This window comes from Choloepus didactylus, chromosome 12 (assembly GCF_015220235.1).
Source record: "Choloepus didactylus isolate mChoDid1 chromosome 12, mChoDid1.pri, whole genome shotgun sequence".
NCBI classification, from domain to species: domain Eukaryota; kingdom Metazoa; phylum Chordata; class Mammalia; order Pilosa; family Megalonychidae; genus Choloepus; species Choloepus didactylus.
Window position 1 is genome coordinate 21,285,505 of NC_051318.1, and position 17,688 is coordinate 21,303,192.

The 17,688-nt window shown below is 42.7% G+C and overlaps 1 protein-coding gene across 3 annotated transcripts in view; it reads left to right on the plus strand.

The window, feature by feature from the left end:
- The window catches only part of GRTP1 (growth hormone regulated TBC protein 1), a 69,964-nt gene that overhangs the window by 45,709 nt on the left and 6,567 nt on the right, over positions 1–17,688 (plus strand). For 2 of the 3 annotated variants that reach the window (XM_037799874.1, XM_037799876.1), the window contains 3 exons: positions 3,185–3,357; positions 3,469–3,654; positions 17,073–17,158. In XM_037799874.1, coding sequence (XP_037655802.1) covers positions 3,185–3,357; positions 3,469–3,654; positions 17,073–17,158 — 445 coding nt within the window. Of the gene's footprint in view, positions 1–3,184; positions 3,358–3,468; positions 3,655–17,072; positions 17,681–17,688 lie in introns of those variants that run through there. The other variant, XM_037799875.1, reaches the window with a different exon arrangement.

Sequence of the window (17,688 nt, forward strand, 5' to 3'; positions counted from 1 at the left end):
AGGCAGTGGCATGACATATTTAAAATTCTGAGAGAGAAAAATTTCCAACCAAGAATAGTTTATCCAGCAAAACTCTCCTTCAAATTTGAGGGAGAGCTTAAATTTTTCACAGACAAACAAATGCTGAGAGACTGCCAATAAAAGACCTGCCCTACTTCAGATTCTAAAGGGAGCCCTACCGACAGAGAAACAAAGAAAGGAGAAAGAGATATAGAGAATTTTAACAGACATATATAGTACCTTACATCCCAAATCACCAGGACACTCATTGTTCTCTAGTGATCACAAATCTTTCTCCAGAAGGGACCATAAGCTGAGACATAAAACAAGCCTCAAGAAATTAAAAAAAAAAAAAAAAAAATTGAATATACTCAAAGCACATTCTCCAACCACAATGGAATACAAATAGAAGTCAATAATTTTTGAACTGTAACTCCACTATTAATTTCCTACATGATATAAAATACACAAACTCTAATGACAAATCAGTGGTTTTGAACTCAACGTAAAGTATGTAATTTTAGACAACTATATAAAGGTGGGGGAATGAAGGAGTATAGGAACATAGTTTATGTGTCCTATTGAAGTGAAGGTGGTATCAAAGAAGAACAAGATAGTTATGGATTTAAGAGGTTAATTTTAAGCCCCACAGTAAACACAAAGAAAGTATCAGAGAATATAACCATAGAGATGAAAAGTAGAGTTTGGGTTAAGAGAAATGGGGGAAGGGCCAATGGGGAGTTAAGAAATGAGTGTAGGATTGCTGTTTGAGGTGAAGGGAAATTTCTAGTAATGGATGGTGGGAAAGAGCATTACAACATTCTAAATGTGATTAATCCCACTAATGGAAGGCGAGGGAGGGGGTGGAGTGGGAAGATTTAGGCTGTATATATGTTTCCACAACTGAAAAAAAAAAAAAAGTCTAACTAGATGACAATTGAATGCTAAGGATGAACTTGGGTGGAATTGGAGGATAGAGGACAGGTGGCTCAAAGGGACACAGTTGAGACATAAGGAAAAGGAAATATAGAATGTAAGCTTTGTATCATTGTTGAATCTCTTGTACTTCGTAGGTGTGCTTAATGGAATTGCATAAAAGAATGTTCTTGTTCATGGGAAGTGTATACGTGAATTATAGTGTATGTTCAAGGATGTGTGCAGCTAACTCTCATATGTTCAGAAGACAGAGCAATAGATGATGGATGATAGATAGGGAGGGAGGGAGGGAGGAAAAGAAATAGTGATGTGACAGCATGTTAAAGTTGGTGGATTGAGCTATCGGGGGAGGGGGGTCAGGGTATGATGGAATTCTGTGTATGGGGCTAGTATTGTTTTTGCAACTGTTCATATAACTTTGAATTTATTTCAAAAAAAAAAGAAAGAAACAAAGAAAGCCTGGCTGGGAGGATGGAAGGGGGCTGGGGTTGGGCTGTGGGCAAGGTGTCTAATGGCTCCAAGGGAAGGAGCTGTCTTGTGACATGACACAGAGTGCTGGGGAGAAGGGAAGGCTGGATGGGTGCTGCTTTTTGGGGATCCTGTTTGATGGAAAATCAGAACAGACGACTGCTGGGTACTCAGGAGGCCGTCCCCAGCTGGTTCAGAATTCCTCCAGCCATTGGGGAAGCCACAATCCCTGCTGCTGTGGCCATGTCACCAGCCTGAAATCCACTCGCCATCCACAGCAAACATTTTAATAACCAGCCATGTGACTAGAAATCTGTATTTAGGACAATTTTTTTTTAATTGTGTTTTATAACATTAATGATTGAAGGGGTCCCTAATTCATGTCCGTGAGTTGGGCCTCTGGCTCTCCCCTTGGCTGTGTGTTGTGTCCTTTCTCCGTGGGAGGCAGGATGGAGGGGCAAGGATGGGGGGCAGGGGCTGAGCCAAGTAGGCTGCCATGAATCCCACAGGCTCTTCCTGGGCAAGTTTCCAAATCTCTTTGATTTATATTCTCATTTATAATGTGGAGATAACCCCACCGGGTCCTGGGTTCGCTTGCCCCTGGAAGCCCCACCTTCTATGTCCTCTCTTGACCTCTAGGAGCCTCGTGGACCTCTCTCGACCTCCAGGAGCGTCTCACGCATAGGAAACCGGCTTGCATTTCCAGCCCAAGTAAATGCTGCTGCAGACAGCTGAAGGTCGTGGGCTTCTCTGTGCCGGCCCTCAGGCCTCCAGCTTGAGCTACAGCTACCTCCTCCTCCTCCCCTCAGCTCTCACTATTGCTGATCTAACAGCTGGGTTGCTCAGCATTCAGTTTTACAGCCCTTAGGTGATCAGCTGAGATGAGGATTGGTTTGTTTGTTGCTACTGGGGCTAACCCTCTAGTGGAAGTGACTGGAAAATGGCAGCTGCTATTTGCAGATTTTCACTGATGCCCAGCAAGTGGCCTTAGCCAGGCTGGGCGTCCTGCCTCAAGGCTCCAGATCTCCCCCTTGTGGACATCTGGGAGGCCTTGTTTTGCTTCTCGTTCACCAAGAGTTCCTGCCTTTTTGGGCTTGGGACATGGCCCCTGCATTCTTTTTTTATTTGGCCCTTTCTTTTTTTTTTAATTAAATTCAATTTTATTGAAATATGTTCACATACCATACAATCATCCATGGTATACAATCAACTGTTCACAGTACCATTGTATAGTTGTGCATTCATCACCCCAGTCTATTTTTGAACATCTTCCTTACACCAGAAAGAATAAGAATAAAAAATAAAAGTAAAAAAGAACACCCAAATCATCCCCTCCTCCCACCCTATTGTTCATTTAGTTTTTGTCCCCATTTTTCTACTCATCCATCCATACACTGGATAAAGGGAGTATGATCCATAAGGTTTTCGCAATCCCACCGTCACCACTTGTAAGCTACATTGTTATACAATCGTCTTTAAGAGTCCAGACTACTGGGTTGGAGTTTGGTAGTTTCAGGCATTTATTTCTAGCTATTCCAATACATTAAAAACCTAAAAAAGGTTATCTATATAGTGCATAAGAAGGTCCACCAGAGTGACCTCTCGACTCCATTTGAAATCTCTCAGCCATTTGGCCCTTTTTTTTTTTTGAAAAGGAACCTGTGTGGTTATGTCTGGTTGAGTCGACTCCAAGGGGAACTATGCTGTCAGCCGGGGCTTGCTTTTTGGTGTGTGTAATTTACATTTCTTGTTTTCTTCTTTCTCCTCTTCTCTGTAAAAGATTACTATAGCCCAGCGATGCTGGGTCTGAAGACGGACCAGGAAGTCCTTGGTGAGCTGGTGAGGATGAAGATTCCAGCAGTGGCTGACCTGATGGAGGGGCACGGTGTCCTGTGGACCCTGGTCGTATCTCGCTGGTTTATTTGCCTGTTCATCGATATCCTGCCTGTGGAGGTAAGAGAGTAAATGCACTGCCTCGGAGCTCTTAGAACATACTTAAACTTCACCCCTCGTCTTAGGTCACTTTGTGTGTGATTCTTCTAACATCTGTTTTTCTTTCAATAGACTGTGCTCCGAATTTGGGACTGTTTATTCAATGAAGGCTCAAAAATTATCTTCCGGGTGGCCTTAACGTTAATTAAACAACATCAGGCCTTTATTTTGGAGGCCACCAGTTTTCCAGACATTTGTGATAAATTCAAGCAGATTACAAAAGGAAATTTTGTAACAGAATGTCACACATTTATGCAGGTAAGTGCTGGCTTGATTCTTTTTCCCCCTATTTTATCCATTTTCACGTGTACAATTGAGTGATATTAATCACATTCACAATGTTGTGCTACCCTCACCCCTATCCATCACCAGAACTTTTCCAACCACCCCAAACAGAAAACCCACACCCATTATGTGTTAGCTCCCCTTTCTCTCTGTCCCCCACCCCTGGTAACCTATACTCTACTCTGTCTCTGTGAGCTTGCATATTCTAGATATTTCATATGCATGGAATGATATAATATCTGTCCCTTTGTGTCTGACTTTTTCACTTAACATGATGTCTTCAAGGTTCATCCATGTAGTGCCATATATCTGAATTTCATTCCTTTCTACAGCTGAGTAATAGTTCATTGTATAAATATACCACATTTTGTTTATGCATTCATCTGTCGATGGACACTTGGGTTGTTCCCACCTGTTGGCTGTTGTACATAATGCTGCTGTGAACATTGGTGTGCAATTATCTGTTTGAGTCCCTGCTTTCAGTTCTTTTGGATATATACTTAAGTGAGATTGATGGGTAATATTATAATTCTATGTTTAATTCTTGAGGAATCACCAAACTGTTTTCCACAGTGGCCGTAGCATTTCACATTCTCACCAACAATGTAAGAGGGTTCCTATTTCTCCACATCCTTGACAATAACATTATTTTTTATTTTTAGTAGATGGGAAGTGGTCTTTTATTGCTGTTCTGGTCTACATTTCTCTAAGGGCTAATGATATTGAGCACACTTCCATGTGCTTATTGGTCATTTGTTTATCTTCTTTGGAGAAATGTCTATTCCAGTCCTTAGCCCATTTTTTTTTATCCATTTTATTGAGATATATTCACATACCACGCAGTCATACAAAACAAATCGTACATTCGATTGTTCACAGTACCATTACATAGTTGTACATTCATCACCAAAATCAATCCCTGACACCTTCATTACCACACACACAAAAATAACAAGAATAATAATTAAAGTGAAAAAGAGCAATTAAAGTAAAAAAAGGACACTGGGTGCCTTTGTTCGTTTTTTTCCTTCCCCCATTTTTCTACTCATCCATCCATAAACTAGACAAAGGGGAGTGTGGTCCATATGGCTTTCCCAATCCCATTGTCACCCCTCATAAGCTACATTTTTGTACCATCGTCTTCAAGATTCATGGGTTCTGGGTTCCTTAGCCCATTTTAAAATTAGGTTGTTTGTCTTTTGGTTGTTGAGTTCATTGGCTTTATTTTTAGCCTGAGCACAAACAGAAGAGAAAAGGTGTTGCTATCTGATACACTGAGAAGCCATGCCAGGCTCCAAGAAAGCTTTGCTTCTCTCTGCTGCGTGCCCATTTGGCCAGCACCTGAGGCATTTATTAGCTGGCTATTGAACTAATGGAGTGTCCTGGCTTTTCTCATCTGTCTTGCTCAGCAGCATCTCCTTCTGCCTCAGAGCTAGATGCCCTGCCTACCGATACGAAGTTCCTTGCATTGCTTCGGCTGCCCACCCTCCACTCCCTTGCGTCTCAAGCAGAGCCCTGGGGACAGCAGACAAACCTTTGGGTGGTAATCCACATTGGAATTCCATTGGCTGCTCTCCTTCTCCAGAGGCTTAGCCACACAGTGACCTGCCCCTGGGCAGATGGGCTGCTGCTCCCCTCTTGTTGCTTCTTTGACTACATGTAGGGCCAATTCAGGATCCCCAGGGGTGGGTGGGGAGCACTAGAACACAAACTCTGTCATGATGTGATCCTAAAAGGCCTGTGATAGATGGTGTAGCCAAGAAATTAATAATCAACAAATGATTATGATTACTGAATCATTATATGGATGTTTTTCTTGCTATATTGTAGAATAGGCAGAAGTTAATACCCAAAATTACTGAAACTCAACTAGTCTCACCCCTATTTATACTTTCCATTGTGATGGTTATCCTAGCCTAGTCTCACCCCTGTTTATACTTTCTGTTGTAATGGTTGTTCTCAGCCAGCCTGTGTATACTTACTATTGTAATTGTAACAACTCCAACCCTCCTTGTTTGAATCTATAAAAACCCTGAACTCTTTAGATTCCCAGAGACAGATTATTGGGCCCATAGGCCATCTGCTCTCCCGCTTCCCAGGTAGCAATAAATACTTTCTCCCTTTGAAACCCGGTGTCATTGATTGGCTGTTAGGCGCATCAGGCAGAGAACCCATCACTTTTGTCCCATAACAAGGGGAAGAACTCAGGGTTTTAGCATCAACAAAACTTCTGGGTTTGATTTATCCATGCTTTTTTGTTTTTTCACAGGGGCCTGGGAATCAGCAATATTCTATTGCTAGAGACTCAGGACCTTCACCTCTGCTTTTTTCCCCAGCTCCTCACAATAACCACCTCCTTACATTTCGGTTATCAGAGAGGGCTTTCCTAATTATCCTGTCTAAATTAAGACCCTCCTTTTCTTCTCGACCTTAACACCCTGTTGATTTCCTTCCTAGCACAGGTAGATTTGCACTTGTCTGTTGTCTGTCCCCTCCTGCAAGTTCAGCTCCCTGGGGGTAGGGGCTTCCCTGCTGGTCCTGGGGCCTGGCACAGGTGAACAGTGGGTGCTGAAGACCACGGCTGAATGAAAGAAGGGGTCCCCAACAGGTATTCTGAGAAGGGGAAATGCATGGGGGCTGCAGAAGCAGGAAAAGACTTAGGAGCCGGTGAGGCAGAGCTGGACTGGAAAGAGCAGATTTTAAATGGAATAGTGGGAAGAAGGTGAGCAAGAATTTGATTGAATGCTAGAGCCAGAGGGACCTTAATGTAGAATGTGTGGGCTTTTTAAAAAAAAACTTTTTATTTTGAAATAATTATAAACTCAAAAGGAAGTAGCAAGGATAGTACAAGTAGATAGTACCTGCCCCATGCACCTTTCACCCAGTTTTCTCCTACATCTTGCATTAGCACCTATTTTTAGATGCCTAATGGTGATTCTCCCAAACTCCTTGGGAGGTAGTGAAAGCCGCCTAACTGGAATGGCAGCTTTGAGTTGGGAAGCACCGAAAGCTGTTAGATAAGTAAGTGGGGAGATTTCTGGTGGTTGGGACTGCCTTCCTTCCTAAAGAACTGAGGGAACTTAGCTGGAAAATGCATGGCTTAAGCTCCCTTTAAAGGCTTGAAGGACTTACGAATGACAGGTGTCATTCAGCTTTCCCCCTGGTTGCTCTAGAATGTAAACCTAGGACTAAGGTGTGGAAGTCACAAGGAAGCAGATCTGACAGTGTGAGTAAAACCCTTCTGAGGATCAGAGTTGTCTCCTCCCAGCGGGCCGGGCTAAAACTAAGGGGAGATGGGGTCCTCCCTTCCCCCAGGCCTTAGGTAGAAGCTGGAGGATCACCTGTCAACTCACCATGGAGGGGATTTTGCAGTTACGTGGCTCAGCTCTCTACCATTCTCAGAAAGGAAGGGCAGTGAGTGCTGATATTTTTTGCTTGTACCAAGAAGTGCCCAGTGGTTTCAGTAAATAAATGATTATGATGACTGATGAGAAATGTTGACTATAAATCTGTAAAAGCAGTGAGATGGCAATTAAATCATGATTCATTTGGAGGGGTTTGTAAAGTAAAATTGGAACCAATGACAGAATGTTTCTTTTGGAAATGGTGAGTTCTCCTTCCTTGGAAGTCTCCCGCAGAGGTTGAAGGCCACTCGGTGAGAATGTTACAAAGGAAATTCATGCACCCGTGTCAGGAAGCTCATAGGACACTGAATTCAGGCAGAATCATAGCTTCCCTGTTATCTGTTTAACTTGTGGTAAGTTTCTTAACCCCTTCAACACTCAGTTTCCTCATTTATAAAACGGAGATGATGGTAATAGGTCCCACATCCTAGTGTCCTGCAGTTGTTTATTTTTGAGATGTAATTCACCTTCTGTACAACTCACCCTTTTAATGTGTACAACCCAGTGGTTTTTACTGTATGCACAAGATTGTGCAACCATCAGCACTATCAAATTCCAGAACATTTTCATCACCTCAAGAAGGAACCTCATACTCATTAGCCACATCCCCTATCCCCAGCCACTGGAAACCCTAATTTACTTTCTGTTTCTGTGGACTCACCGAGAACTTTCATGTAAATAGAATCATGCAATATGCGGCTTTGTGTGACTGGTTTCTTTCACTTAGTAATGTCTTTAAGGTTATTTAGTTTTAAATATCATTTATGCCACTGTTTAGCGTAGTACCTGCACCTAGTAAATGCTCCTAAAGTGCTAGTGTTATTAAGTACAGGAGGCAGCAGCGACTGACCTCACTAGAGCAGATGTCAGGAGCTGATGACGGATTAAAACAGAAACCAGAACAGGCGCAGACTTGGATGAAGTTGGGAAAGGCTTGCTTATCAGATTTCAGAGGGCATGGGTTGGAAAGGAGGGCAAATAGAGCATGTCAGAATGGGCTCCCGAAGGATAGAATTTAACAAATAATTGTCCAGTCCTTAGCATTCAATCTGCTTAAGTGCAGGTATTGGAGCAGGTCACAGCACAGGTTAAAAAAGAAGAAAATAGGGACTTCACTGTTAGCCCAGGGCGGCTCACCCTGTGCCGGGACTGTGGCACCAGCAGGCCACGCTGGGGACGGGGTGGGGGGTGGGGGGTGATGGGTTCTGTTCTTTTATGACACTCGAAAGAGGACTCGGCCGCATGGGATGATTTCCAAGGGGATCAGCAGGATAGAGTGGAGGGCCTCAAAACAATGATTGTAAAGGATGGTTGAAGAACCTGAGGACTCTTTGGCCTGGGAAAGGCTGAGGTGGAACAGAGCAGCAGTTTTCAGATACATGAAGTCAAGTCGGCTCTGTGGGGCCACAGAGATAAAATGAGTACGTGTGGGAGAAACTCAGGAAGGCCAGTTTCACTCCTTTCAGTGGACATTGGGCCTCCCTGCCCGGTGAGCCCAATGGGCTGCTTGGGGCCTGGGCCTCCTGTTACCCATGGGGGTCCATATGGTTTTTTTGCCGATTGTTGAGAGATTTCAGGGCTTAGCAGGTTTGAGGGACACATAGAAGACTTGACCACAAAGGAAGCTGGTGTGTATTTGGCTGCTCTACCTACTTTGTGTCAACATGCTTGTGCAGAGAATCACTGTATCTCATTTCACCGAATAGTTGCAGCCGTTCAAGGAAAGTTAGTTGTATAATGAGTCTAGTATGATGAATCTTATTTTCTGTGTGATCAGGTTGTATTAACAAACACATAACAGGGCTTTTGCATGTATACATAAAACCTGTTGAAATCCTACAAGAACATCTAGAATTTTCTGGAGAATAAAAATTATTTTATATTAGAGCTAAGCACAATATATAAAGGCAACGTGACAATCATGCACACTGAACCAAAGTTCTAGAATACTTTGAAGGATTTGATTTACCACCTCTCAGGGACTGGGCAGTTATCATGGAAAAGCTCTAAACTGAATCTCAGGTGTTGTGTATTATGAACCTGCTAAAGAATTTCTAAAATGAAATGTTTCAAAAAAAAAAAAAAAGTTTTTAATGCTAGCCTTACACTTGGCCAATTTTTAACCATGAATTGCTAAGTAGTAACTGCACAAACGGTTATTAAATTATTAAACAGAAAAGATAGCCAGCCCCCAATGAAAAAATCTTATTCTTTCTTATGCCTTTTCCCACTGTCTGTTCTTTGCGGCAGTTTGTGCGAACCCTGGTCTCACTGGGTTCCCAAGAACCTGGGCCGTGGGCCTCTTCCACTCACAGCTCTCCCTCCCTTCCTTGTGTGTCGTCCATTTTCCTCATTGTGAAGTAGTTTCTCCCTTAGCTGAATTAAGTCTTACTCTGTTTTTCTTGCTTCCACTTCTCAAACCCAGTTCCTTATGAAGAGCCCTAATTGGCCTCGGAGCTGCTGCAGGAAACAATGACAGATCAAGAGTCAAAACTAAAAGAACAGAAATTGGACAAAATGTTCCCTGAATAATCCCAAGGGTTTACAGTCTATCACTTCAGAATGTAGGACATTTACTTTATGTATTTATTTGTATATTTCCATATAGCTATCTGTCTATAGTGTGGATAATGATTCAAAATTCCAAAAGTGCAAAAGGGTGCAAGGAGATTTCTAGTCTCTTGCTCCCCTTTTACATAAATGGCAGTGCACTGCCCCTGCTGTTCTGCTTTCATCACTTAGCCACGCATTTTGGAGATGATTCCATATCAGAGTCCTCATTCTTTTTTGTGGCTGCGTGGTTTCCCATTGTATGGATTTACCGTAATTATTTTCTCCTGTACTATGTTGATGGATATTTAACTTGTTTGCAGTCTCAGGCTTCTACAAATAAGGCTCTAGCATGTAACTCTGTGCACGTATCATCTTGTGCATAACCGATTATGTCTGTAGGATAAATTTCCCAAAGTGGAATGTGATGAGTTGCCCTCCAGAGAGGTGGTATCGATTTATACCCTCACCCACAGGGTATGAGATTGCCTGTTTTCTCCCTCCCTAAACCTAACACAGCACACTTTTTTCTTTCTTAAATTAGAGAAGTTATGGGTTTACAAAACAATCATGCATAAAATACAGGATTTCCATACACCATCCCACCCCCAACACCTTGTATTGGTGTGGAATATTTGTTACGATTAATGGTAGCATTTTTTTTGGAAATTGTACTTTTTTTTAAACAGTGTTACCTTTGAAAGATTATTAAAATTGTACTACTATATATCATCCATAATTTATATTAGGTGTATTTTTCCCCATATACCACCCTATTATGAACACCTTGAATTAGTATCATACCTTATAGTTCATGAAAGAATATTCTTAGATTTGTAGTATTACGTACAGTCCATCATCTACAATAGGGTTCACTGTGTTGTATAATCCTATGCTTTATCTTTTAATTTTTATTCTAGTAATATATACATCTTACAGTTTCCCCTTTTAACCACACTCACCTCTATACTTCAGTGCTATTGATTACACTCACAATAATGTGCTACCATCACATCTATTTCCATATATTTATCAGCAACTTAAATAGAAATTTTGTACAAGTTAAGCATCAACTCCCCTTTCTCTAACACCTGTCTACTTCTGGGTAACCTATATTCTAGATTCTAATGACGAGTTTGCTTATTCTAATTAGTTCATAACAGTGAGATTATATAATATTTGTCCTTCTGTGGTTGGCTTATTTCACTCAACCTAATAGCCTAAGGTTCATCCATGTTGTTACATGTATCAGGACTTCATTCCTTTTTACAGCTGAATAACGTTCCATCATACGTATACACATTTTGTTTATCCATTCATCAGTTGATGGATGCTTGGGTTGCTTCCATCTTTTTGCCAGTCTGATAGGTAAAAAATGGTATCTTAGTGTGGTTTATTTTTCTCTTTTGCATGAGGTTGAACACCTGCATACGTTCAGGACCCGTTATCTCTCCGTTTCTGAAATCCTCTGCTTACGCTGGAGAGCTCCTTGTGGGGCAGGGGTGGGTGATCACTGAGCTCAGAAATCAGACATGAGACTTCTTCATGTATTTTTCTACACAAAGTGGGGTCCATGTGTTTCTTTAAATCTTCAAAACCCTGTTTAGCCCATCATCCTTTCTGGTAAAACATGTTATCTCACATCCCCTGGCCCCTCCCCAATTCTGAAAAGGTCCCTCCCTTCGACAAGGAGCACGTCCTACCCCCGCCTCTCCCCCCAGGCTGCTTGGCTGGAGGGGGTGCCTTCCTCGAATATCCCCATTAACCAGGGCATTTTGTGGAGCTTTCCTTTTTAAACTACTATCTTTTAAATGTGTTCCTGAATGGGAATATAATATTGAATATTTTTTCATACTACCCATTTGTATTCTGCAACCCCATCCTGAAAAACCACTGTTCAGAGGTTGACAGAACACCTGAGTACCTGTCTCCACCTGCTACCTCAGACACACGAGCATAGAGGGAGGGCATTTGCCACACAGTAAACATTCGTGTTTTAGTCTGTAGGAAGACCCAGGAACTTTCCAGGCCCGCATCCCTCCTACCCCTGTTCTCTCCCTGGAAGGTGCTGTGCTTTGGAGCCGAGAGTCAGGTTGAGGGTTGGGGGTCTCTGTGCAGCAAATGGAGATCTCGGTCTGGTAAGGAGCTGGGGGCGAGCCAGGGCTGCTGTCTCTGGAAACCGGTACTGGCAGAGCATTTGGGGGCAGCAATGTCGGTCTTTTCAGGATGTTTTTGCTTAAGTCAAGAGTCAAGCCTTCATTGAACAGAAAACAATATCTTAACAAATTTTTTAGAACTGAATATCCCAACAGCAATTAAAGACTAAAGTCAACCACAGATTGCGTCTGCAAACATAAGAACGTCTGTGAAGATATAAACTGTAGCATGCTGTGAACTGCAGTGTCAGTAAAAATTACTATTTAGAGGAGCTTATTCCAGGTGCCAAGTTCTCAAGAGGCCTTACGTAAGTGTACTAGGGTTAATTTTGGCTTCCAGGAAACTGACTTTAAAGTCTAGCTTCCTAAGAGTAAGACAAGGTGACAAGGTAACTTGTGTGGTGGCAATCTGGTGAAGACTCTACTAGACGTTCCACTGTTAGCTGCCTCTGTCTGCCACTCTTGTAGCTTGGTGGTGTGAAAATGAGTTTTTATTTTCCTAGAATCAGCTCTTTGCCTGAAAGTTAAGCATGGCAGAGAGGGGGGAAAAAAAAGCAAGTCATACTGTAGGTTTGTAGCATGATGTAAAGGATTTGTCTTCAGTTATAGACATTTTTATAAAGTGCCATGGAAGTGAACAAAAGGGAAAAAGAACTGAGTCAGCTATGAAAAAGGTGAGCGTTGCTTTTCCCCAGGTAGTGTTTCCCAAGGTTGTTACATTATGGGCTTGTGTTTCAGGAAAGCTTCTCAAAACCCCTTTTCTGGCAAGATCAATAGGCACAATTTGGTGCAACGAGCATTGATGTTAAATAAATATACAGACCTACCTTTCTGAGTCAGTGAGCTGTAGGAATATACTGAGTTAGGTTGAATCCACCCAGCTTGCCAGCAATTCAAACTTCAGTTCATATGATTAGTAATTCCTTTGCATTGGTATGCATATCTTATAAATTGTAAGGTGAGAACCTCACCACTTGTCCCCCATAATCTCATGATACTTCTTTAAAAACTTTTTCAAATTATTTTTCTTGACCTTAGTTTTTGTTAATACTTTTTTTTTTTTCAAGATGGTCCGCAATGACTGACTTTTTACATTTGCTGTGTGGTTAACTTACAGGTTTAGGGATCTAAATGTTTTTCTTCCTACAAAGACCTAAGAAAAGTGTTGGCGAAAATAGGCTGAGGTTTCATGAGTAAGGGTTTAACTGCATAGATGTAGTTTAACCTCAGTGTATTAGATTGGATTTGGATTGAAAGTTACAGAAACTGCCTCAAACCAGCTTAAGCATATTAAAGGGAGTTTACTTTTAAGACGCAGAGGTGTGGTGAATCTCCAGGATTCTGGAACTGGGAATGAGAAAAGTCGTAAGGCTGGCCTGCTCTATGTATTTGTGTATTTCCACATACTTATCTATTTATTGTGTGGATAAATGACTTCTTTACTTATCTTAGTAAGTACTTTGCACTTTTCTCTCATTTTGCACATGGACTTTTTCTACAGCACCTGCTTTCCAGACAGGGAAATATGGTGGCCCAGAAAGCCCACACACACTTGTTTCAGCTACATGCTTAGGGTCTGTCCTAGTTTGCTTATGCTGCAGAATGCAAAACACCAGAGATGGATTGGCTTTTATAAAACGGGGATTTATTTTGCTACACAGTTACAGTCTTAAGGCCACAAAGCGTCCAAGGCAACACATCAGCAACCGGGCACCTTCACCGGAGGATGGCCAATGGTGTCTGGAAAACCTCTGCTAGCTGGGAAGGCAGCCGGCGTCTTCTCCAAAGCTCTGGCCTCAAAACGGCTTTCTCCCAGGACGCTCCTCTCTAGCAAGCTTGCTCCTCTTCAAAACATCACTCCCAGCTGCACTCCGTTTTCTCTCTCTGAGTCAGCTCATTTATATAGCTCCACTGATCAAGGCCCACCCTGAATGGGTGGGGCCAGGCCTCCATGGGAACATCTCATCAAAATTATCACCCACAGCTGGGTGGGGCACACTCCAAGCAAATCCAACCAGCACCCAAGGGTCTGCCCCACACAAGACTACAAAGATAATGGCATTTGGGGGACACAATTCATTCAAACCGGCACATTCCACTCCCTGGACCCCAAAATGACATTATCTTTCCAAATACAAAACACATTTGTTCCATCACAATATCACAAAAACTTAAATCATTTCGGTAACAAAAGTTACGTACAAAATCCCATCAAAATCAATTTAGGCGTGGTCAGTCCTAAGGCATAATTCTTCTTTAGCTGTGGATCTGTGAACTTAGAACAAGTTATGTGCTCCCAATATACAAAGGAGAGACATTCATAGGATAAACATTTCCATTGCCATAAGGAGAAACAGTAAGGAAAATAGGGTTAACAGGAGCAAAACAGTTCCTAAAACCCGCAGGACAAACTCCATTAGATTTCAAAGTCTGAAAGTCATTAACAGAACGATGTTGCATCCTTGGGGCTTGAGAGAGCGGGAGCCTAACCCTTCCCAAGGGCCTTTTTGGCAGCTGTTTCCTCTCCAAATTCTTGGGTGAGTGCTCCAACATATCGACACATTGGGGAGACCACATTCTTGGCCCCACCCTCCTCAAACATCGGGGCAGCTCCCAGATTCCCTTCCCTCTCCGGGGCACACGCTCAACCCCTTCAGAACAGTGGGGTGGCAGCCAGGCTCTCCCCAATTCCCTGGAAATGTGCTCCACCTTCTTTGGGGCTTGGGGTGGCAGGACATTCCCTGAGCAACGAGGCGGAAAGCCCGCCTTCAACCTCCAGGGCAAACTCACCCTTTCCATGCATGTGGGCTGCTCCGCTCTCCCAGCCCGAGACCTCCTGACTCCTGACCTCAACCTCCATAGCTCTGTCTTTGAAGAGATTTTTCCTTTAATTTTTTCCTTGTCTGTCTCCTCCAGTCCAGACCGGCAATGGCTCTGTCTCTAAAGATCTCGCAAAAATTCTGTTGGCTTTGCATGAAGCACACGGGTCAAAGCCATTAGACAATAGGACTTTCCACAAATCCTTTCTGCTTAACTCCTTTTCCAATCTTGGCTTGTACTGAAATGGCGCCTGGGTTCCATGTTTGGTTACATCCTCACATTGGGCTGTAGCTTCTGGGATTCCACCCTCTGGAAGCTCATAATTTTCCAAGCCATCAGCTTGTGGTTTCTTTGAACCCAAGAGTTCAGTTCTAAGTTTATCTCTCTCCACTCGCATTTTACTACAAGCTGCAAGGAGAAGCCAGGGTATATCCTCCACAGATAGTCTGGAGATCTCCTCAGCTAAGTATTCCAGGTTGTTGCTTTCAAATTCCTCCTTCCATCTGACACCAGGACTCAATTTTGCCAAATTCTCTGCCACTTTAAAACAAAGATCGCCCTTCTTCCAGTTCACAATAACACATCCATCATTTCTGTTGAAGGCCTCATCAGAAGTATCTTTAGAGTCCATATTTCCACAATCAGTCTCTTTAAAGCAGTTTTGGCCTTTTTTATCAAGCTCCTCACAATTCTTCCAGAAACTCCCCATTATCCATTTGAAAAGCCGTTCCAACATGTTTGGTATTTGCAAACTCAGCAGCAAAAGCACCCCACTTCTCCGGTACCAAAATCTGTCCTAGTTTGCTTATGCTGCAGAATGCAAAACACCAGAGATGGATAGGCTTTTATAAAACGGGGATTTATTTCGCTACACAGTTACAGTCTTAAGGCCACAAAGCGTCCAAGGCAACACATCAGCAACCGGGCACCTTCAGCGGAGGATGGCCAATGGCGTCCGGAAAACCTCTGCTAGCTGGGAAGGCAGCCGGCGTCTGCTCCAAAGCTCCGGCCTCAAAACGGCTTTCTCCCAGGATGCTCCTCTCTAGCAAGCTTGCTCCTCTTCAAAACATCACTCCCAGCTGCACTCCGTTTTCTCTCTTTGAGTCAGCTCATTTATATAGCTCCACTGATCAAGGCCCACCCTGAATGGGTGGGGCCACGCCTCCATGGGAACATCTCATCAAAATTATCACCGACAGCTGGGTGGGGCACACTCCAAGCAAATCCAACCAGCACCCAAGGGTCTGCCCCACACAAGACTACAAAGATAATGGCATTTGGGGGACACAATACATTCAAACCGGCACAGGGTCCCTTACTCTTAATCACAATTCCAGAACCCCAGGAAGGAGAAAGCTGCTGGTGCAGGGGCTTGTCCTAAGCAGCGGTGGCAGAGGCAGAGCGGGCTCTCTCCAAGGGAGGCTGAGCCCTGTAAGCTGGACAGATGCCCCAGCCACAGCTGGGATCTCTTCATTTGCTTAGTTCTTGCCTCTCAATCTCCGGGTAGCCTTTGGTTTTAAGTGTTCTTGACTTTAATTTGCAAATATCTGACAAATTTCATTCAATTCTGTGGCAGAGTCAGTATTTTCTATCAAGTTTGCCTTGTCATTTACTATTTTGTGTTACGTGCCATTTTGAATAGAATAATGCGCCTGGATTTGAATATAGGCGTGTTCATAGGTCCGGGAATCCACCTGACTCCCTCCCCTCCCCTCTTTCTACCTTAGTAGTATTTTCCTCATCTAAGTGGCAATGTCTTTCTCAGAGAATGAGTTGAAGATCAGATGGGTATGAAAGCACTTGAAAACAACCAAGTACTACACAAATGCAAGGTGTTTTAAAATGTCATGCAGCTTCTTAACTCTAAGTTACTCAAGAGCTAATGGCCTACTTATGGTCTATCTAAGCTCTTTGCTTTTGCAATGCTTTTTACCACAGCCATCGGCTGGATAGGCCAAACGATACACCATTTAGTGTGGTTTCCTGCTAGCTAGCTGGTTCTTGCAACCAGCCACTAAAATAAAGCTTAGCCTTCTGTGGATTTCTGTATGTTTGCTGGCCTGGCTCTCCATTTATTGCCTCTAGGAAAAATCGGCAGTTCTCTCTTGTATGGAGTATGTTGTAAGATTCAATGGGCAATTTTATTATGGCGCCATTCTTTCATTTTAGAAAGTCTAAAGAAATCTTTTTTAAGATCATGTTTTCCCCATTACATTCATTCACTTAACACTTACTGAGCAGGCAGACTTGCAGTCCTAGGCCGTACGACAGAAATGAGTCCTGCCCAATTCTGGTAAGCTGTGTGGACTCTACCTACTGTGGGCTGGTCCTCCCTTCTGCTTCACATGGGGCAGACAGTCTGTCCATCTGCTGCAATTTAGCCTTCAGTAGGGGGCAGCTAAGGTAAAAATGTGTTGTTGGGTTGGTTTGTTTTTAAACAAATTCCATTTCTTTTTTCCAGAAAATATTTTCAGAACCTGGAAGCTTATCTATGACAACCATTACCAAGCTTCGAGAGAGCTGTCGTGCCAGGCTGCTCACTCAGGGGTAAACCGTCCGTCTCCGCAACTACACATTCCTCCACTCTTTGCACTGACAGTGAATCATTTCCAGAGTTGACATGACCAGTTTTTACTGCTTCCCTTTTTAGTGTTGTAAATACTTGATGTCACTACACTTTAGTCATGCTTTTTTAAAAGAGAGATTTAAAATCATGTCATTCTACGACTCTAGGATTGAGTTGTCGTAACTTTCTAAAGAAATTTTCCTGAGACATTAATAATAATACATATAATATGTGCATTTGTATTTAGAAGTATGCCAACACCTGAGTTTATGATTATCAGCTTGTCGGCAGACAAAATTAAAATCAAAAGAGTGAACTGTCACTATTATGTTATTGATGACAATTAAAATATTAGTCTAGTCCCTTCTTTTCTGTGGCAGAACATTTACTTTTATGTAAGGTTTGGATATGTGGCAAGTAATTTCTCTTTAGAAAGGGTAATTAAAAATTTATTTTCAAAGATTATTGTGTTACATGAAAATAAACCAGATGTAAATGTGTAACCCTTAGG